Consider the following 22,562-nt stretch of genomic DNA (forward strand, 5'->3'; position numbering starts at 1 on the left):
TGCATATGCTGGTGGTTGAAATTGTTGGGTCAGTTCTATTTCCAGCCCTGTCTTCCACGCGAACCGATGGATGTTGTGATCCAGCCTGATTCTACCCACTTAATACTCGGTCCTCACGCTAACCAGTGGGAGTTGCAACCTGATTGGAGTGACTCTCCATAACCCCCATCAGTCCTGCCCCCTACCCTGGTTCCCATGCTTGCCAGCATGTACTGCAGACTTATTCAGTCTGTCCCACATCCCATTTAGCTCTTGTACATGTCAATGGGCACTGAAGCCTAGTGCAACCCAACCTGCCCTACTATCCAGTCCACACACATACTGGGGGGGTGCTGTTCTGTCTGGCCACCCCTGTCCCAATCCTGGTTATCTTGCTCTGCAGTGGGAGTGGTCACCCAAGAGGAAGGCGCCGACTGTTTCCCTCCTAGGCCACTCCCACTCCCGGATTATGCACTCTCCAGATGGTTCTGGAGTGTAACCTGACAGATTTAGCCCCCAGTGCCAGCCCCTGCCAACTTATGATGCGGCAAAACCCAACCAACCCTCACCCACTCTAATTTATGCTTGCACCAGTAGGAACATCAGCCCAGTCAGGCTTTTTCCTGATCTAGCTCACATGAGGTCCACAGGTGTTGTAGCCCTGCCTAGTCTGTTCTGGCCCCATCCCAGCTCACGCTCTCCAGTGGGAGTGGCTGTCCAGCAGGGGAACCCTCCACTTTCGCCCTGCCAGCTTTGCCCCCTCCCTGCTTGGTTCTCATGTGTGCTGGTTGGGCGCTGCAGCCCAGTCTGGTATGGCTCACCTCACCTTGACATTTGCTAGTGAGTTTTCTGGCCTGGCCCACCCCCAATTCCAGCAGACACTGGTGAGGGTTATAGCCTAGCCCAGCCCAGCAGGCATCCAATCCCAGCCGTAATGTGCACTGGTATGTGTTGCAACCAGGCTTGGCCCGACCCACACTCTGTTCTGGTGCTCGGATTCATCAGTGGGTGATGTGAACTGGTTCAGCCTGGACTGCCTCTGACTTATACCAAATGTATGCCAGTGGGTGCCTTTCCCTGGCCTGGCCTGATCTGGGCTGCTCCCTGTCGTGGTTTTTGCACTCACCTGCAGGGACTGTGTCCTGCTAGAGGAGTTGCCCAGGCTCCTCCATCAGGACTTCTCCCACTGCCAGATCTCACGCATACCGGTGGGTCCATGAGCCAGCCCTACTCAGTCCACCTCCTGTCCTAGCAGTGGCCTTTCCTGACTGGTCTTCAGCCCATTCTGGTTCTTACTGTTGGATATTTCGGCCCAGCCAAGGCTCGTCCATACCCAGACACGGCTCACGTGTGACTCAGGAGGGGCAGAAACCTAGCCTAGTCCATCCCACATCTACCCTGGTCTTCCAGGGCACCTGATGGTGCTGGTGTATAGCCTGGCCTGATGCATCCAGTCCCAGTCCACACTTGGGCCAATTGAGACTGCAGCCATGTCCAGACTGGAACGCAGCCCTGCACTCACCAGTGGAATCCCAGCCCAGTTCTCTAATTTTTTTTTAAAACACTAGTGTAATTTTATTTTCATTTATTTAAATTAAAAGTTTTTCCATAGTTTTCCTTAATGTACTTTTTATAAGTATCTGTTTATTTGTAAATAGGAAGCACTGGCAGCACACAGCACTAGTCTTTATATAATGGTGGATATTCATATACAGCTCAGTGATGCAAAAAGGGGATTCAGATTCGGGAAGCAAAGTAAGCAAGTAGTGGTCAAGGAAGCACTAATTAAAGCAGCGTGCAGTGGCTCTTTCAATATAAAATTGGGACTTTTTAGGACTTAAAGACCTTTTACAACAAGGACATTGAGTAATTTTTTTTTAATTAATGCCTGGTAACTCTGTGCACTGTGTACAGGTACTGTAGGAATGCTGTTAATATTCCTGTCTTTCATGGCTTGTGTTTCAGCCGGACATAGATACTGACATTGTTCATTGGCTCTCTTGGACGGCTCGAGGTTTCTTGTCCCCGCTTGCTGCAGCTGTGGGAGGTGTTGCCAGCCAAGAAGTTTTAAAAGCTGTGACAGGGAAGTTTTCTCCTTTGTGCCAGTGGGTTAGTTCTGTTTTACTATTTGTCTGTATTAACCAACAGCAAAATGTCTGTAGGTATTATGATGTACTAGTATTATTATTATTGTATTAGAAAAATCATCTCAAAATATCTTATGCATTGGAAAGATATGAGTTGTTTGCTTGCAGTATTCGATACTGTAATTGAACAAAATAAGATCATATGTTAAAATTGTTGGAATATTAACTAAAAGTGCCTTTTTGAGTCATTTCCCTCATTTTTGAGAGTTAAAGAGAATGGATTATCTATCATGACCATTCGTAACTAATTGCTAACTTAGCATTCTTAGGCTCTCAGGGCCCATGAGCTTGTTACATGAAATCTTATCATGAATCATTTGGGTCCCTTCCTGCATATAAACATCTGAAGGTGGAGAGCATAGGTATGGTATAGGTTTGAGAAAAAAATAATAATCTCAAAAACCTGACAGTGTGGAATAAAACCGTATTTGTTACCAGAAGAAAGCACCAAAGGACAGCACTTTCTTTTTTGAAATATATTAAATATTTTGAATATAAAATTCATGTTTTATATTTTAAGAAGTACCCATATAGTTCTGATATGCTTTGAATTATTTGATTTACCTTAACATAAAGTATAAGTTGATTAGTATAAGTTTGGTTTGAATAGGACTGTTAACATCATTGGAAATACAATAAAGACTCTTTGCTGTTAAGTTAAATAAGTAGCCATTTTTCCATGCTCAAATTTAGCACACAAATTATTTAGATGAAAATGAAAGTAAAACTTAGTCCTTTTTTTCCCCATTAATTTAAGATAATTCTGTTGATATTTTAAATGTGCTGAAATTGTGGGTTTTCTTTACAATGCGTATCATGATAGATGACATACAATGTATTCAAGCTGGAAAATAGATACAGTCTAGGTTCTCATAGTCTGGATACTTCTTTAAAATCAAACAAGTTACTCTTTATAGCTGGAATTGAGTGGAGGGTACAGAGTTTTTAATATAGCTGTGAAGTGTTTTATGTAGCGATAGTGTAGTTAGGAAGTTCCTTTTTAAGATGACTTCATAACATGAATGATACCATGTCTTTCAGAGCTTAGCATTCTTTAAAGGAGAGAATCTATGCATAGTTTTCTCATAATAACCATTTTGTAAACTTAGGACTTTCAAAATATTTTACACCAAAATCAACTTTTAATTATATTTTGCTTGAATTTACTAACATTAGCATTCTTTAACACATGATCCTGATATGACATTTTTAGCGAATCTGATCCTATTGATCATTAGGTAACTATGGAAGAACTTTTTTCCCAGTAATTTAAATTGCATAACAGTACATTGTATTTTTGATCTCCTTTAAGTTATACCTCGAGGCAGCAGATGTTGTCGAATCCCTAGGCAGACCTGAATGTGAAGAATTTCTTCCACGGTAATATGGAAGTTTCTATTGCTCTTCTTCTTTATTTACATGAAGAAAATAGATCAAAATAGTTTTGTCTAATCATGAATTTCATTAAAATGTTTTCTGCTGTCTCATTTAATTCTATACTTCTTGGGGATCTCTTACCACTTTATAAGTAGTAAAGTTTAAGTTATATGTTGTGAGAATGATTAACATTCAGAGTATCATAATGTGAAATAAAAAATGTTATGTGCAGTCTTTAATTGTATTAGTCATTAACCTTTTTGGGTCATAAATCTCAGAAAATCAAAAATTGAGATTCATCTTCCTAAAATACAGGTAATCCAAAGTTCTACTTTCATTTTAAGTGAACTAACCTCAAAGTCCAACCATACCTTCCTCACAAACTTGTTTTAAAAGCAGGTGTTTGACTTAGCAACTAAGACATTTCTTGAAATACTTACATCCCATATTGACGTTGAGGTGACTGGATACGTCCCAGCTCTGCTCTTCACCAGCTTACTGCTAATAAGCACACTGTGAGAAGCAGCAAGTGATGGTCCCAATAGTTGAGTCTCTGCCATCCACAGGAGAGACCAACCTGCCTTGAGTTCCAGGCTCCTGGCTTCAGTCTGGCCCAGCCCCAGCTGTTAATGAACATCTTGCAGAAATTAACCAGCAGATGGAAGATATCTCTGTCTGTCTCTCACTTTATCTCCCTGCTTCACTGCTTCCTCCCTCCCCCGCTTACTTCATTCTCTCTCTGTCTCTATAAATTTAAAGTTAAAAAAATGTTTAACCTGCAAAATTTGATTCCTATCTGAAAAATTCCACACATAGGCAATTTTTTTTTGAAATATAGTAATACTGCATTACGTGATTTCACTTTTCCAGTTGCAGGTAGTGTGGTCAGCTGTGGTCTGAAATTTTTAAATGGAAAATTTCAGAAATGTATTATTTGATGTGTTCCAAATTGCACATGTTATGTAGTGCAGTGAAATTCTTGCCGTCCTGGTTCTTTCTACCAGAAAGTAACCCATACTTTTGTACAGCATATCCAGCACAACTCACTAGATATTCAGTACCCTTCTCATTGGTCAGTTCAGCTGCTGTGGTATTGCAATACTTATGAGAAAATAATGCTTATTTTATTTATTAATAACCCCCAAGTGCAAGAAATGAAGTTGGCCACTCAGATATGCTAAAGAGAAGCCATTAAGTGCCTCCTGTAAGTGGAAAGGTGCAGGTTCTCAACCGCCAGAAAGAAAAACTTACATGGAGATTGTGATAGTGATAGTGCATGCTAAGGACAGATCTGGTCGGCAGGAGGTTGTGAAGATGGAAAAATTACCACAAGCTTTGTTGTCACGTCTCAAATTAAGGGTAACAGCGTGTAATAGTTCTTAGTTTAAATGAGAAAGGCTTTAAATTATAGAGTTCAATATTATATGTGGATTCAGGCATGTACAGGGAGTCTTAGAATGCATCCCCCTAGGAGGCAGTTCTGTAAAGAAGACTTCTATAGCATAAAATCACCTTCACTTAGTCTTTTAGATTTGTAGTATGACAAATGATGAAAAGGAAAACTGATTGCTTTATCATGGTCTTTTGAATGGATTGGCCTGTCTGCTAGGTTGTGGGACAATCAATATTGACAGTAGTAATTTAATGTCTTTTATGCTTTTCTATTTTCTTGATGTGTATTGTTTTCTTCAGAGGAGATAGGTATGATGCCTTAAGAGCATGCATTGGTGACACTTTATGCCAGAAGCTACAAAATTTGAATATCTTCTTAGTAAGTATCAGTAAAGATGGGAATAAGTAGTATATTCAAACTGCCATGTGTATTACCATTTTATGAAAGAAAATGTAAACCTAAGTGAGAAAAGTCTTGAGTAGCTATATCAGAGATCAGACCAGATGGTGTGTAAAACTGGAAACTTTTTACTGCCTGGCCCTTTAAAGAAAAATTTTTCTCACTCCTTTTCTAAAGAATCAGTGCAGTTAAAATTAAAATATGAGTATAATAATTTTGAATGCTAAGAGCTTTTCCAGCAATACATAAAAAGCTGGAAATTTGGGGATTTGCATTATGATGTGCCTGTGTCCCATATGGGTGCCAGTTCATATCCCACCTGCTCCACTTCTGATCCAGCTCCCTGTTAATGACCTGGGAAAAGCTCATGGTTCTTTTGTGCTCCTGCCAGTACATGTGAGACCAGATGAAGCTGCTGGCTCCAGCCTGTTTCAGCCCAGGAAGCTTCAGCCATGTGTAGAGTGAAGTAGTGGATGGAAGATCACTCTCTCTGGCTCCTCTCTTTCAAATAAATAAGTAAATCTTTGAAAATATGTATATGTGTGTGTATATATTTAGAGAGAGATGTAATAATGTATTCTTTCTATAATATCTGAAAGCATTGTAAAGGAGGTTGTCTTTAGTAGCATTAAAATCCTTTTCCTGCCTCTTACATTTCTGTTTATTAATATGTCAGTGCTGAGATTTTTTTACTAATCATTTTTAAAATAATTATTTGAAAGTCAGAAGTTTTTGCTGAATTTTAACAAACCCCTAGAAGCTGCTGATTTTTATTGCTTGTTTTTACATAAAACTGAAAGAAAAGTCATGGATTAGTTCTGCCCATTAAATGAATTGAGAAATCTAAAAGCAATATTTTCACTGATGTACTTAATGTTTTTGCTATGCATTTCTCTCTGAAATAAACTCATTGTTTGCCTTTTACTTCATATTTTTAAATGTATCTTTGTCCAGAGCAGTTGTAAATACTGTTTTCCTTGATTGATTTGTACATTTTTCTTTGAGATACTTAGAAGTAATAACCGTATTGAAGTAAAATAAACTTAAAATGTTTAAGTTTTTTTAAACTAAATATTTTTAAAGATTTATTTATTTTTACATAAAAGGCAGATTTTACCAAGAGAAGGAGAGATATAAGAAGAAATCTTCTACCCACTGTTTCACTGCGCAAATGGCTGCAACGGCCAGAGCTTAGCTGATTTGAAGCCAGGAGCGGAGGATCCCAAAGACTTAGGTTATTCTCCACTGCTTTCCCAAGTCATAAGCAGAAAGCTGGAGCATAGTGGAGTATCCAGGACACAAACTAGAGTCCATAGGGGTGCTGGCACCACAGGACAGATAGCATGCTGTACCTCCCTGCCACCCCTAGAAATATGTATTATTATAACTTAACAGTTAAGGAAAATTAAGGTGAAATTACTCTCAGATAAGTAGATGCCTTATTTTTGTTTAATCTAATATATCATTTTTCTTTTCCATAGGTGGGATGTGGAGCCATAGGCTGTGAAATGTTAAAAAATTTTGCTTTACTTGGTGTTGGCACAAGCAGAGAGAAAGGAATGGTAAGATAGAAATCTTTGCAAGAAACAAGTTAATATTCTATGTTACCTTTTTGAACTATATTTGATCATGTGTTAGAGCATAAAATAAAAACTAAGTTTCTAATCCTCTGACCACTGTGCAGTTTTATATCCTTGTTGCATATTGCTTAAATTATTTGTTCCTCAGTTCCTTTCTCTAATACTGTGCAAGTCAACTCTGTACTATTTACCTTATTGCATTATTATAAAGATAAAATGTGAAAAGATTTTGCAAATTGTGAAGCACATTCTAGTAGATTATTACTATTTGGTGATTACTAAATAAATTCGTTGCACTTAAAGCTATTTAGTAATTGTTTAAGATAGAAGAAACTAACCTAGAGAAGTATAGAGAAACTCAGACTTGACTTCAGTTGGTAAGTATCAAAACTGGTGGAATAATATCAACTTTAGTATGTAGTTGGATTCTTAAGATTATGAATATGGTAATTGCAAAACCACATTCGTATTTTAAATAAAAATTATTTTATTGTTACTGTTTTGATATTTAAATGTAAACTAGCTTCCTTTGATAATTACTTAGATTTGACATGCTGAGAGCCAATTAAATGACCAAATATGTATAACAGTTCAGATTTTATAATTAAACTTAGCTTATTGTGCCATTTCAGAGAGAGCGTTCATTATTATTGTTAATTACAGACAGATGTTATACATTGATACTATACTTGCTTAGCATTTCCTAAATTGTGTTCCATAAGCCACAATTAGTTCTAATGCTTTTAAAAGGTATTCCTTGCATGCATTAAAAGTTTTTGTTGCTGGTGGTGGTTTTTAAAAAGACATTCCTAAAATAAAAATCCTTGGTTGCATAAATTAGGATGCATCTGAATTGAGTCTTGGGAAATTTGCAGTTCATATCAGCAGATAAAAGTAAGGAAAACACTATAGGAAAGAAACCCAAAACCCAAAATTTTAAAAATTTTCAATGTTTATATATGTAGACAAGCTAGAAAGGCAAATCACCAGGGTCTCAGATTCGAGAGAGAAAATATCCTGGTCTCAAAGTCATAATCACTAACAAATATTCCTATCTTAAAGGAAAGTCACACCTGTAAAATTAAATTCAGAGCATGTACCATGCTGATACCTGACAAGGAGTTCAAAACTGTATCGTATAAAAGTCTTGAGCAGAGAAACAAATAAACCAAATTTAGGATCATTGAAATTTCCAGACCTCTGACTAAAACAAATGTAGAATCTTGAGCATACATACCCAAAACCTATAGGAATATAATAAAAGAGGAGTAGAAATAGGGGAAGAACACTGAAATTTTTTAAAAAGCCAAATAAAAATTTCTATATGTTTGATAAAATTCAGATATCACAGGCATGAGTTTGACATATAAAAAAATTGATGTCAATACCCAGGATATGGATGTAATAGTCAACCTTCCAGTACTACAACTATGAAATAAATGAGAAAAGCTTTTTAGGAAGAAAAATTTTATTTCTGCCTATAGTTTCGGAACTTCACAGCCCAAGATCAGATGGCCCCATTGGTCTGATGTCTGAGGAGGGCATGCGATAATGGAATGCACACTAAGAAAGAATCACATGACAAGACAGGAAGCAGAAATAGAATGGCTTGGGCCAACTGAAGCCTATAAAACCAGACCTCTCATGGGAACTCTTTTGAAGGGCGTGCCCCCAGTGACACTAGCGCTTCCCTCTAAGCTCAGATCTGCATCCTGAATCCATTAACAAGACTGTCACCGCCATGCTTCCATACACTGGCCCTGTGGGAAACTGAAAGGGACAGCAGATAACTTTTCTGAATGATACATGTATAGGTTCCAATATACAGGGTACTTTCAAGTTCATGGAAAATGGAATTAAATGATAAGTTTATTTTGGTAAAAAAATAAATTAATTAATTAAAATCCATTGAAATGTTTTGAGAATGCAAGGGTTAAAACTAGTTAGTTCATTGATAGTCTGAAAAATAGGAATTTAAATAGTTGAGATTGTTTATGATTTTAATTGTAAATCCTAAGTCACATGTGCGTGTTGACATTTTAAAATACAGGTTAAAATACCTTACTAACTTCCAGACTAGTTTCAGATTTGGAATAGAGTGGAAAACAGTAACTTGGGTCAGTTCAGTCGAAGGCAAAATTGCAGGGAGGAAAAGGATGGAAACAAAAATTAGTGTTAGATGAAATACTGGGGCTGGTGCTGTGGCAAAGCGGCTACAGCTACTGCCTCTGGCACCAGGATCCTATGTGGGTGGAGTTCCAGTGGCTTCACTTCCGAGTACCTTGGAAAACAACAAGGATGTTCCTAGTGCTTGTGCCCCTGCACACTCATGGAAGTTCTGCAAGAAGATCCTAGCATCTGGCTTCAGATTTCAACCATTGCAGCTGTTTAGGAAGTTAACCAGTGGATGGACGACCTCTCTCTCTCAACTCTCTCTCAGTCTCTCTGTTTCTCTCATCTCTCTCATCTCATATTCTCTTTTCTTCCTTTTCTGTAATTCTGCCTTTCAAATAAATTAATATTTTATTTTTGAAGATTTATTCATTTGTATTGGAAAGTCAGATACATAGAGAGGAGGAGAAACAGAGAAAGATCTTTCATCTGCTGGTTCATTCCCCAAGTGGCCACAATGGCCAGAGCTGAGCTGATCCAAAGTCAGGAGACAGAGGCTTCTTCTGGGTCTCTGACATATGTACAGGCTCCCAAGACTTTGGGTTGTTCTCTACTGCTGTCCCAGGCCACAAGCAAAGAGCTGGATGGATAGTAGAGCAGTCGGGGCATAAACCAGTGCCCATATGGGAATCCTGGTGCTTCCAAGGCGAAGATTTTAGCCACTATGCTACCGTGCTGAGCCCCAAATAAATTAATCTTTGAGTGGAAAAAAAAAAGATAAAGTGAAAAGAAACCCTACATTGCTAATCAACACCTGTTAATGGACTTGGTTTTTTTTTTTTGGTAAAAAGCATATTCTGTTTTTTTGTCATTGTTAAAATAAGTGTTCTAAAAATATGTTGAAAACACCAGGGAATACAAATTAATAGAAATGAGTGTGTTTATGTGTGGTAGAAAGCATTTAATGACTAGAACACAGTGTGAAAAATGCTGCAATTTGGGCCTGGCGGCATGGCCTAGCGGCTAAGGTCCTCACCTTGAAAGCCCCGGGATCCCATATAGGCGCCGGTTCTAATCCCAGCAGCTCCACTTCCCATCCAGCTCCCTGCTTGTGGCCTGGGAAAGCAGTTGAGGACGGCCCAATGCATTGGGACCCTGCACCCGCGTGGGAGACCCGGAGGAGGTTCCAGGTTCCCGGCATCGGATCAGCGCGCACCGGCCCGTTGCGGCTCACTTGGGGAGTGAATCATCGGACGGAAGATCTTCCTCTCTGTCTCTCCTCCTCTGTGTATATCTGACTGTAATAAAATGAATAAATCTTTAAAAAAAAAAAAAGATAAAAAAAATGCTGCAATTAGGCAAATCTTTTTTAAAACTCCAAGCCAAGTATACAGGGCACTTTGAATATCCTCAGAATATCTGAAGTCTGTGTACTTTCTTCTTGCATTTTTTAGAATGGAAATCTGCCAATTTTATTTTAAACAACCTTGAAAGTTTTAGGCTTACAGACCTTAGCTTTGTAAGTAGTAACTAGCTTAGCTTTAAAGCATAAAAATAGGATAGTCAGTATTCAGACAGATGGTGATAGCTTTCCAGTAGAACTTTTCCTGAAAACACAGGCAGCCTGCTGTGGACTTTGTAAACATTTTCTTTTTTATTATTATTATTTATTTTGGACAATCTTTACATAGTTAATTAGGGTAAAAAGGTTCAAGGGCTATAGGAAAGTGGGTAAGACTATTATTTCCATATTGTGTAAACATTTTCTTTAGCTGAAGTTCCATATAAGCATTTTGCCAAGGTAGTTAAGATAAACAACAATGAATTTTGAAATAAGGGCCTGCTACACTACAGACACCATTTCACAATTCTCAAAGGCGTAATAGTAATATTTTCATTCTCTATTTTGTTATAAATGGGAAAATAAGAGCTTAAATAGAATTGTAATGAGAATTAGCTTGTTTGAGATACTCCTCCACTAAGGATTAATTACAATGAAATCTAAGTTGGAAAAGTGCAGAATTGGTAATCACTTTGGAGTAGTGATCTTACAGTCTTTACCATCTAAAATAACTTGGGATCATTGGAGGGAGGATCCTATTTATCATACTGAGAAGTTAAAATTTGCTTTGTAATCTCAGACATTTTCTCTTCTTGCACTTAGATCACAGTTACAGACCCTGACTTGATAGAAAAATCCAATTTAAATAGACAATTCCTGTTTCGTCCTCATCACATACAGGTATGTTACTATTTTGTTTCAGTGTTGAATTATGTGTTATTTTGAAAAGAAAGTTTCTTATAGATAGAAAATAGTGGTTGAATATGAAGATCATGTTCTTTATTATATGGAAATCTCTTAGATTACCAAACAACAAAAACCGAAAAATATGAAGTTACCTTTTAATGTAAAGTTGGGTGTTTGGTGAACATGCAGAATTTTTTCCCATTTTGTGACAACCGAAAGTTTTTTACATTTTTAATTTCAGAAGGTAAGTATATAGAAGTGGGTTTTCTAATTTGACGTTTTGGCAGACCATAGTTTTTATACCTTGGAGAAAATCTTTGTTAGAAAATTAACACAAAATTTACCTTTTTGATCTTGTTTAACCATTTAATATGCTTTTTAAAATAGAGAAGACTTCTTCCTGGTGGTTTTTATAGATACCAAAATACTCATAATTAGTCAAAAATATAGGTAGTTTTAGCCAAGAAAATTTACTTCCACTTTAAAATTGGATTTTTTTCCATTAAGTGCTCAGTAACTCATGGACAGTAAATTAAACTTAGGAATATTGACCAGACAGCCAATCAGATAGCATAGTTAATCTGTTTGTCCTACCTGTCTAAATATAAAGAACCAAGTAACAGGGTCTTTAAAACAATGTGTAAAATTTTGTCTGCAGCTGTGTATATTACTTTCAGGAAGAGCTACATAAAAGCATGTATTTTCTAGCGAAGTTTCTGATGTGTTGGTGCACTAAAACACTGACAAGGCGTGGGCATGATGGTTCAGCCAAGATGCGGCACTGCTTAGGATGCCCACCTCGCCTGTCCGAGTGCCTGGGATCCAGTCCCACCTCCATTTCTGATCCAGCCTGCTTCTAATGTACACCAGCGGCAGCTGGGTCTCTGTCACCCTGTGAGAGACATGGGTGGGGTTCTTAACTCTGGACTTCAGCCTTTGTGCAGTTCCTGCTATCACAGACATTTAGGAAGTGTACCTTTTTCTTTTTGTCTTTTAAGTAAATAAAACTAAGATAATAACCTTTAAACTAAAAAACATTGATGAGTAAAATGTATCAGCCTCATCATGTGAGAAGAGGCAGAAATGTCATAAAGCCAGAGATGCATGGATTCAGGAAAAACAGTCTAAAGATGCTTAGTGCCATATTTATTTACTCACAAATGAACTTTGATAACACCTGAAGTGACAGAGATCTAGGAAGAAGGAACAGCAATGATTTAATAATCGTCAATGGTCCTTTCAGATAAGATGCATTTTTTTAGGCTACTTTTATTTTTAAATTGTTTTATTTATTTGAATGTCTTCGTTGCACGGAAAGATGAATAAAGAGAAATTTTCCTGCTGCTGGTTTACTCTAGAAGTGACTACAGGGCAGGGGCTGAGCCAAACCAAATCCAGCATTCGGGAGAGTTTCTGAATCTCCCACATGGGTGCAGGAGCCAAAGCACTTGGGTCATGTTCTCCTTTTCCAGCCATATTTGCAAAGAGCTGAATAGGAAAAGGAGCAGCCAGAACTCAGGCCAGCACCAATATGGGATGCCAATATCAGAGTCATCAGCCTCACTCAATATGATGTGGAGCTGGCCCTTTAGCTACTTTTTATGAAACTAAACCATTCGTGATAATTTTCAACAAGTATTTATCCTATAATAATAATTTTGAAAGGTTCAGTGGCAAAGACTAAAGTCCCAAACCTCTAAGAATTAGTTTCTGCAGTCTGATTTTCTAGTATTTTACTAAACGTGTTCTTAGTTCTTTCCAGGTTCTTAAACATGTTTAGCAGGGTGCAAAAATTTACTTATAGCTGGCTTTTAACTTTTGTTACAAGAACTCAAGAATATTTAGCTGTAAAGTACAAATTATTCAGACTTTTACTAAAATGTGCATTATTTGGATTAATGAAAGTTATGAAATGTAATATGACTACAATAATGTTACATAAACCAAAAATGAAAATTTGACTTAGTACTTTTCTTCACACCTTCTGCGTGTGTGTGTGCACACACATGCACTACACACATAACTGTTCTAAAGTAAGAATGTAAATTCAGTCTTTAAATTTTGCTTAATATTATTCCTTCTATTGTTATTCATTTAGAAACCTAAAAGTTATACTGCTGCTAATGCTACTCTGAAAATAAATCCTCAATTAAAAATAGATGCACACCTGAACAAAGTATGTCCGGCCACTGAAACCATTTACAATGACGAATTCTATACTAACCAAGATATAATTATTACAGCATTAGATAATGTGGAAGCCAGGAGATACGTAGACAGGTATGTTCTTTAAAAATTCAGGTTTATAAAAAGTGATCCTTAATTTTTACTGCTGTTTCCCACACCTACCTATTGAGAAGTCTGGATTATCTGATCATTCTTTGTTGCTGTTGTAATGCTCCATATACCCAGAAGCCTTTGGTGATTGCCCATCACGATAGGTTCAATGTTTTTCATGCAGCACCTGCCACCTGTGTACCTCTCTGGCTTATCATTTTTCTGGTCCTTTCAGGCTTCCTCTGTTTAGTTGTTGCCTCGTGAGAGGGCGTTGGCAGTCAATGGCTGATTACACCTCAGGTGTCTGTTTAATCTTAGAACCGTACACATACTAAGGTTTTTCCATCATCCTTTCAGTATCAGCTGAAATGATCTCGTTTAAACAGATTTTCTTTAACCCCTGAAATCTAAATTAGGTCTTATTTGCTTTGTGGCACTTACTTTTCATATGTATATTTAATGTGTGTTGTCTCACTAAGTCATTTATCCTATTTATCTTTACTGTGTCCTCAGTGCTTAACTCATGATGTTATTCAGTAAATACTTCCAATATAAGAGTTAGGTGAATGATTGTGACTGTTTATTTTCTTACATCTTTATAAGACTCCTGGATAGAATTTACCATTGAGAAATGCAGTGAAAAGTTGATGATCTTGAGAAAAAGAAGAAATTAAGCAATTTATTTAAAAGATAAGAGTTTTAGGCATTGAGAAATATTATTGCTGTTTGGGTTAAAGGAAACATTGAAAAAAGGTATTGTGAGGTCAGATTTGCAGTTCAGAACCAAAAAAGACACAGTAAGAGGAAAAAGGGTGATACTGAAGTAACCAGGTCATCAAAATTGGATCCAGAGATTTAGTTAATGGTGATAGAAGGGAGGGACAAAAACGATCGGTGTGTACGGGAGTGGGATGGGAACGACCAGTGGGTTATTTTGTGGTAATGTAGCTACTTCCTGAAATATTACAATCAGGGAGGTATGTGAAATGATCTGTAAGAAGTAGTAGGTGTCTTTGCTTACATTGTTATTATTCACTTTTAAGTTTTTTACTTATGTTTTCAAATAGCCGTTGCTTAGCAAATCTACGGCCTCTCTTAGATTCTGGAACAATGGGCACAAAGGGACACACAGAAGTTATTGTACCTCATTTGACTGAGTCCTACAATAGTCATGTAAGTGAAATGATATTTTGAAGTAAATGTCTATTGTCTTCATGTGATAGCTTTTATGTATTCATCGCTTAAAATTTTTGAATTAGTTTTCCCAGTCCTTTTCTTTGTTCAACCAATGATGATCATACACATGTGCTTGTACATTGTTTAAAATAACATTGAACTTACTTTGTTTTTAGTCATCATAATTTCATATTTGGTCTTCTGAAAATATTAGTTTCTGTGTTTGCTATGTATGTCTCCGAGCTGCTTGATTAACATTCTAGCATGAGTTGATGATTTCTTGATAAAGACCGTTAAGCTTTTAGATTGAGAGTAGAACTACAACAAAGGATAAACTTATTCATTCACTGGTCTTGTGAGATTTTATGATGTTAGATTAGCAGATATATAGAGAACAAATAAGGTAGATCTAGTCATTCAGTACCTACTCTTACATTGTTTATTTTCATTAGGAATTCACACCCATAGTATGCTTCATCAGAAATGTTGATAAAATCCAGGCTTGGTGACCCCCCAAAGTCGTAATGCACATTTCCATGGCTGGGGCGAAGCCATCATCTGTATGAATATATTTTAAGTGGATGATAAAGATAAGACTTTAAACTCTTAGAAGTGATTTTTGGATGACTGGTAAAAATTGAAACTACAGCTCTTAAGGAATATTTGTAGCCTTAATAATTAAAGAACAGTAATTCAGGTTTGAAAATGGAAGTGATATTTCATTGTTTTACATTGTAGTCTCATGGAATCAGATGTGTGTGTGTGTGAGAAGCATTTTAACAGACTGACAAATTTAAATTGAAAGATGTTGAATAGGGAAAATTGTGTAAGCTTTCTAGCATGTCTTCAAAGTAATAAAAGTCAGAACTTAAAACTCCTCTGGCATCCTTTTGTGTCTTCTAAAATATTTAGCAGTATTTCATCAGTCGACAAATTATAATACAAATCTCTATAATAAAAACAAAATGAGCCATTTTAGATGAGATCAACAGTCCACCAATGAACATCCTATGTGAAGGTCATTTTCTTCAGATGATAGAGGTTAGACATTTTCCACCTATTTAATGCTGACTTTCTGCAAGAAACTGTATTTTAAGCTGATACAGTGATCGCAGAAGAAACTCAATCTGCTGAACACTAGGTTATGAACCTTTGAGTAATTTTTACAGTAGACAGTAGTGTAAGTTGTAAGTATCATCTTGACTTTTTGAAACATGAATTATATATGGTTATTTGTCTTGAGTCATGATACGCCAAATGAGTGCTTACAAAATAAATGGTAATGGAATTCATACTTGTCATTGCATTGCTGTTAACAAATAAATTGTGAAAAAAATTGACTAGCTTTTTTTTTTTGTCCTGCCTGAGGAGACAAAAATGTATCATTGCATTTTGTGTATTTGTGGATCTTTTAACAATCATACAACTCAAAATTAAATGGAATCAAAAATTTATCATTGCTTTTCTGAACTATTATCTTACGTTAGCGGGATCCCCCAGAGGAGGAAATACCATTTTGTACTCTGAAATCCTTTCCAGCCGCTATTGAACATACTATACAGTGGGCAAGAGATAAGGTAAGTGTTTCTCTTCACAGAACTTGTTTTCTTTGAAGTAGGAAAGAAGATAATTTGCAACTTTTAGATGGACTAGTCTTTTTAACTTTGTTCCTATTCTTTGTTATAGTTTGAGAGTTCCTTTTCCCATAAGCCATCATTGTTTAACAAATTTTGGCAAACCTATTCATCTGCAGAAGAAGTCTTACAGGTAAAAATTGATCCCATTTTTACAAAAGGTAGCATTAGAGGGCAACAGGAAGAGATGGAGTAGTGATAAGAGTGTTTTTTTAATATTTATTTTTATTTATGGAAAGGCAAAGTTACAGAGAGATAAAGAGAGAGATTTTTCATCTACTGACTGTTTCAGTCCTCACTGGCAGCTGAGCTAGATCGAAGCTAGGAGCATGGAACATCATCCTGGTCTCCTTTAACAAGGGCCGAAGTGTTTGGGCCATCTTCCATTACTTTCCCAGGCATATTTGCAATAAGCTGGATCGGAGGTGGAACAGCTGATAGCCGTGTTCATGTGGCATGCTGGCTTGTCAGCTGGTGCTTTATCCTACTGGGCCACAATGCTGCACACCCCAGTGATGATTTTTTTTAATATAAAACTCACACTTCCTGTCACTATAATCTGATGTTCAAGTTGCTTACAAATAAGTTAGTTTTACCTCTATGAAGAGTGATTAGGACATTATCGTTGTACAAAAAAAAAAAAAAATATGTCAGGAATCTTGGAAGAGGGTCACATGAAGTTTTATTATCTAAAAGGCAGAAGTCCACTGGGGAGCATGGGGATGGAGTGGGAGAGAGGGAGGAAAAGACATCTTCCATCTTCTGATTCATTCTCCAGATGGCCACAACAGCCAGAGCTAAGTAGACCAAAACCAGGAGCAGAGGGCTTCTTCCTAATATCCCACGTGAATGCAGTGGCCCAATAATGCTATTATTCCACTGCTTTCCAAAGCACCTTAGCAGGGAGCTGGATTAGAGTGTCTCATCCAGGACTGGAACCAGTGCCGAATATGGCAGGTGGCAGCTTAGTTCATTACGGTAAAGTTCTAGTGAAAATTTTGTAAATGGGAAGTAAATCTGTCATAGTTTAAAAGTTCACATGCTATCTGCTTCCCTTCCATGCCTGCCTTCTAAAAAATAAGTTCAAAGGGAAGAAAAGTGGAGACAAGGAGCTTAAGGTCTAAAAACAGAATGAAGTCATAACACTTCAGATTTTGTGTATGTGTGTTTACTGAAATTGTATCATTTTTTTCTCTCCCGTTCTAGAAAATACAAAACGGACACAGTTTAGAAGGCTGTTTTCAAGCTATTAAGTTACTTAGCAGAAGACCAAGAAATTGGTCCCAGTGTGTAGAATTAGCAAGATTAAAATTTGAAAAGTATTTTAACCATAAGGTAAGTATGAAACTTTTTGAAAACATTGATAGTGGCCCACTTTCATTTCACTGTCCTGAAATGTCTGTCTTTTGGCAAGCTTTTCATAAATAAGTAGTAAGTTGAGCAAAACGTAATAAACCCAAAACTTAAATCTTTTGGATGTTACTATGTTTAAATTTAGTTACATATTCAGCAGATCCTATTCTATATACAAACCTAGGCTTTAGATGCTTTTTTTCTGTTGAGAATAAAGAATATATTTTTTTATAGTGTTCAAGAGATTTGTTCAGAATAGAGGCAAGAGAAAATAGAAATTTCATAGAAATTTTACCACACCCACTCATACCTGATGATCATTGTATGTATATTCCTACTTATGTGAGTGGGAAATAATGAAATTCTGTCTCATGCATTGGGAAATGGTGACAATCAGTTAAGGATGGCACAAAAATAATCATAAATATTGGCTGTTAATGTTCCCTCCATTACAGCAGTTGCTAGAATGTATCTCTCCTTCTCTTTAGGTTCTTACATATCAGCATATAAAGCAAGTTCATTTGGAAAAAAAAAATAATTATTAGGCTTATCCCAATCTTTCCAACTTCTTTCATGGCTCTGCATTTGGAAAAATGGTCTAACCTTCCTTCCTTACCCTGTAAATATAATTTTATTCACATTGTTCTTAACATAATTATCAGTGACCTCTCTGTTTCAGAGTTTAAAAGGTACTTTATATCTCTGCTGTGAGTTTTTGTAGAACCTTTTTTTTTTAATTATTATTATGGAAAAAATTCAGCCATAGAAACACAGAGGAAATAGTGTAAACATCATATACGTATAACTTTAACCTGGAATCAGCTCAGTAATCTAGGTCATCTATATCCCTACCCTTTTGCAGTTGTTCCCAGTTGATTTTGAAGAAAATCTCAAACATTGCATCTTTTCAAATTTTAGAGCATTATTTTTAGTGATTTTATTGTTTCTTTTAAGCATTAGCTCTTTTTCAGAAAGAACAAAATCATGTCTAAAATATACGACCATACAAAGGAATGATGTAAAGCACTGTGTTTGCTGTAAATATAAAAAAAAAGATCTAAGTGTTGATAAAATTGGTAGAATTTTTTTTTCTTTGTTTTTGTTTTTGTAGCATCGTCTTAAAATTGGTAGGAATTTTTTCAGGTACTGTGGTTGGTGACGAAAGAATGTATAGGTAGAATAAAGGGAGAACTAGGATACTGCACTGTCTTCATTATTTTGATTTATGAAGCATGTACAGATATTAATGATACATAAAAACTTTGTATTCTGAAAAATGTGTTCCCCATATAATACATATTAAGCATAGATTTCTTTTGGTTGATATTTTTTCTTTAGGCTCTTCAGCTTCTTCACTGTTTTCCTCTAGACACAAGATTAAAAGATGGCAGTAAGTATAGCCAGGTGGTAAGAAGAAATTCAAATATAATTTATTACTGCCTGCATACATTGGAAATGATATTTATATTTTTTTTAGGTTTGTTTTGGCAGTCACCAAAGAGGCCACCTTCTCCAATAAAATTTGATATAAATGAACCTTTGTAAGTATTATCTAGTTTGTATAAATTTCTTAACTGTACATCAAAGGTTAAAAACCACAGGTTACTTTAATGTAAAATTATTGTATTTCTATTTACCTAAGAGTTAACAAATCATCTTGACCGGTGAAGGCAGTCACAACATTTCTTCTCACACAAATATGAATCCTTTTATTTGCATAGTAATTAGCTTCACTTATAATATCTGCTTAGAGGAAACCAAAATCATCTTTGTCTATATAAAAGTAAAATTATAATTTTAATATTTAATGAAGCAACGAATCTTTAGTTGTATTGAAGAAATATTATTACTCAGCTTCTCCAGAGATAACCTTAAATTAATTTTCAAAGGAGTTGATCTCTGAATATCCAAATACCTCTATAGTCGCATTCACACATAAATGTGCACACTCTAGTTAAACACATAGCTTGTCTTACTACTTAATCTTTTAAGCAATCAGTACTTAATTTTCTCACTTAGTACTTGTTGCAGGCTTCAGGTCAATTCGGTTTTTGTTCTTGTTTTCTCTTTTAAATACTGATTTATTTATTTGAGAGAGGGAATAATAATTCACTCCTCAGATGGCCACCGTGGCCAGCACTGGACCAAGCTTAACTCAAGAGACTGTTCTCCATCTATGTCTCTCCCATGGGTGGCAAGAACTCGAAGTTCTCAGGCCAGCTGGTGCTTTCCAAGGTGTGTTAGCGGGGAGCCGCATTACAATTGGGATAACTAGGATTTGAACTGGCACTTATTTGGGATGCCAGCATTGCAGTTAGCACCTTAATGTTCTGTGCCACAGTGCCGGCTCCAGCTCACCTTATTCTTAGCTGTTCCTTCTGTAAGAATTAACTTTTCATTTTGTTTAACAAACTTACTTGCTCAGCTTAAGTATAGTATGTACTCTTTAAAGTCAAATGTAAAAATGTTTTCTTAAGAATTAAAATAAATTTTTTTCAGTAATCTAATTTTTCTACTTCTGGCTGCTCCTTTCCCTAAAGCTGTCAGGATCACTACCTGAATATGAATATTGTGTTTTTAAGGATAAACGTTTGATGGTCTCCCGTTTGTTGTTCATGCTGTGTTTGCATCTCAGCCGAAATGATATCCTCTGTTAAAATCATTGTGTAACAAGAGTTTTTGATGATTTTCTTCAAACACTATTTTAAAGCCTGTAGTTTCTAATGAGTTTTTAAAACTATGTATTCAGACTTTCCTTAATTTTTTTAAAGGCACTTCAGTTTCCTTCAGAATGCTGCAAAACTTTATGCTACAGTATATTGCATTCCATTTACAGAAGAGGTAAGATAAGCTTCAGGTGCTGTCAGTGGTGGGCTTGAAGTGGTGGGGGGGTAATTGGCTAATTGCATCAAATTCTATTTTGTTGTATTGGTGCCCATTCACCACGTGAGGATACTTCAAAATAAGACAAGATTATTTTGATGCTAACATTTTTGAAATCCATGTTGTTTTTCATAATATGCATGTATATTTAAATGTATATCACTGAATATCACTTATGTATGGCTCTTTTTTTTTTATAAAAGTAAAGAGATGAAATCAATTTATTTAATCTCAAGACTTACTCTAGAGCTGTGATATTTATAGAATGGCATACAGAGAAGTGCAACAGAATACAGAACCCATAAACGCACAGAAATATGTCCAGTTGATTTTCTTTTTTTTTTTTTTTATAATTTTTTTTCTTTTTATTGTATTGTTGTTGACAATCTTTACATAGTTAATTACAGTTAAAGAAAAAAGAAGGAAAAAAAAAGGTTTAGGGGGATAGGAAAGTGGGTAATGCTATTATGTCCATATTGTTTCCATCACGTATCTGAGGTAAAGGGGGATATTGAGGGAGAAGCCCCACCCGGTTTCCCGCCCACCCTAAGTCCCGGATGTGGGGCATGCTCTGAGATATGTGCTCGAGTGGTGTTAATAGTTCTGCAGTTATGAATTGCTGCCAGTTTCGCTCGATGAGGTCGTCCACCAATTGATATGGTCCATCATAAAGTCTCCGTTTGCCCCATAATTTGCTGCCAACATATAGCTGAGATGAATGATTGTCCTGTTCTGTCTTCTGTCTTTTCTTGTCTTAAAAGAAGTTAAATACTGCAGTTTTACTAAGAAAGTCAAAGATTTTGTATTTCAAGTAATAATACAGCAATATCTGGAAATCATACCTTGTTTTTTTAAATACTTAAAACCTGTTAATCAGCTTTACTTCTAAAAAGAATAAATCATTTCATAGAAACTTCAAAATATTCCTTAGAGAATCTCTGCATTGACTTTCTTTTATGTAATTTTATCTTTTTATATTTTTCTAATAATTAGCAAAACATGCCTGTATACACATAATACACTTGTGTAGCGTTTATGTCCAGGTTTTTCCATTTCTTTTTTCCCTTTATTTTAGTATTATTTTTTAATTTTACTTATTTTTATTATTATCGTTTTATGACACAGTTCCACAGGCCCTGGGATTTCCCTTATCCCCTCCCCAATTCCCTCCTCCCTCACTGAGTATAATATAGTTCTTCATGCACAGTCATATGTCCATCATTGCGGGCGTGGACAATGGCAGAGTCCAGCATCTTATTGACAAGATATAGTAAACAGTTTCATTGGGAGTCCATCTTTGTCTGGAAGTAGAGATGCATATTGCATTGTATCCTCACATCTGGATATGTTAGTCTGCATTACACAGTTACAATACATCCCCTTAAATGAAAAGCCTCAATACAAAATCAACAAAAGGAAGAAAAAATAGAAATTTACAATGCCATGAAGTTAAATAACATGCTGAACATGCTACTAGATATGATAGTCTCCAATAAACAGGTATTATACATCCCCTTAAATGAAAAGCCACAAAACAAACAACAGGAGGAAATAATAAAAAATTAACACCATGAAGTTAAATAACATGCTACTGAATGACTCATGTGTCGCTGAAGAAATGAAAAAGAAATCAAGTACCTTCTTGAAGAAAATGATGCTATTGTATGATGTATGAGTCATTGAGGAATTTAATGAGAGTTTTGAAAAGATGAAACTAAAACTATCAAAATTCATGAGATACAGTTTCAGCTGGTTTTTGTTGGTGAAATGTGTCTCCTGTAGGCAACAAATAGATGGATTTTGTTTTTTAATCCAGTCTACTAATCTATGATGTTTGATGAGTTTAAGCCATTTACATTCAGGGCTAATACATTTTAACAATGGGTTTGTGATATTAGTCTTTTACAGAATTGCTTTTACAGAAATCTGAAGGCGCACCCTTGTTTTGACATTTCTTAACCTTAGTATCTTACTCGTTCTCTTAGACGTTATCTTCTTTGACTA

At 36.1% G+C, this 22,562-nt stretch overlaps 1 protein-coding gene across 1 annotated transcript in view; it reads left to right on the forward strand.

Moving 5' to 3' along the window:
• The window catches only part of UBA6 (ubiquitin like modifier activating enzyme 6), a 66,148-nt gene that overhangs the window by 29,590 nt on the left and 13,996 nt on the right, over nucleotides 1-22,562 (forward strand). Inside the window, exons 14-26 of the mRNA XM_004590856.3 lie at nucleotides 1,945-2,088; nucleotides 3,439-3,506; nucleotides 5,196-5,274; nucleotides 6,777-6,857; nucleotides 11,152-11,229; nucleotides 13,334-13,515; nucleotides 14,580-14,685; nucleotides 16,176-16,265; nucleotides 16,375-16,455; nucleotides 17,529-17,657; nucleotides 19,014-19,065; nucleotides 19,153-19,216; nucleotides 20,447-20,516. Coding sequence (XP_004590913.2) covers nucleotides 1,945-2,088; nucleotides 3,439-3,506; nucleotides 5,196-5,274; nucleotides 6,777-6,857; nucleotides 11,152-11,229; nucleotides 13,334-13,515; nucleotides 14,580-14,685; nucleotides 16,176-16,265; nucleotides 16,375-16,455; nucleotides 17,529-17,657; nucleotides 19,014-19,065; nucleotides 19,153-19,216; nucleotides 20,447-20,516 — 1,224 coding nt within the window. The remainder of the gene's footprint in view (nucleotides 1-1,944; nucleotides 2,089-3,438; nucleotides 3,507-5,195; nucleotides 5,275-6,776; nucleotides 6,858-11,151; nucleotides 11,230-13,333; nucleotides 13,516-14,579; nucleotides 14,686-16,175; nucleotides 16,266-16,374; nucleotides 16,456-17,528; nucleotides 17,658-19,013; nucleotides 19,066-19,152; nucleotides 19,217-20,446; nucleotides 20,517-22,562) is intronic.

Source organism: Ochotona princeps, chromosome 7 (assembly GCF_030435755.1).
Source record: "Ochotona princeps isolate mOchPri1 chromosome 7, mOchPri1.hap1, whole genome shotgun sequence".
Classification (NCBI taxonomy): Eukaryota; Metazoa; Chordata; class Mammalia; order Lagomorpha; family Ochotonidae; genus Ochotona; species Ochotona princeps.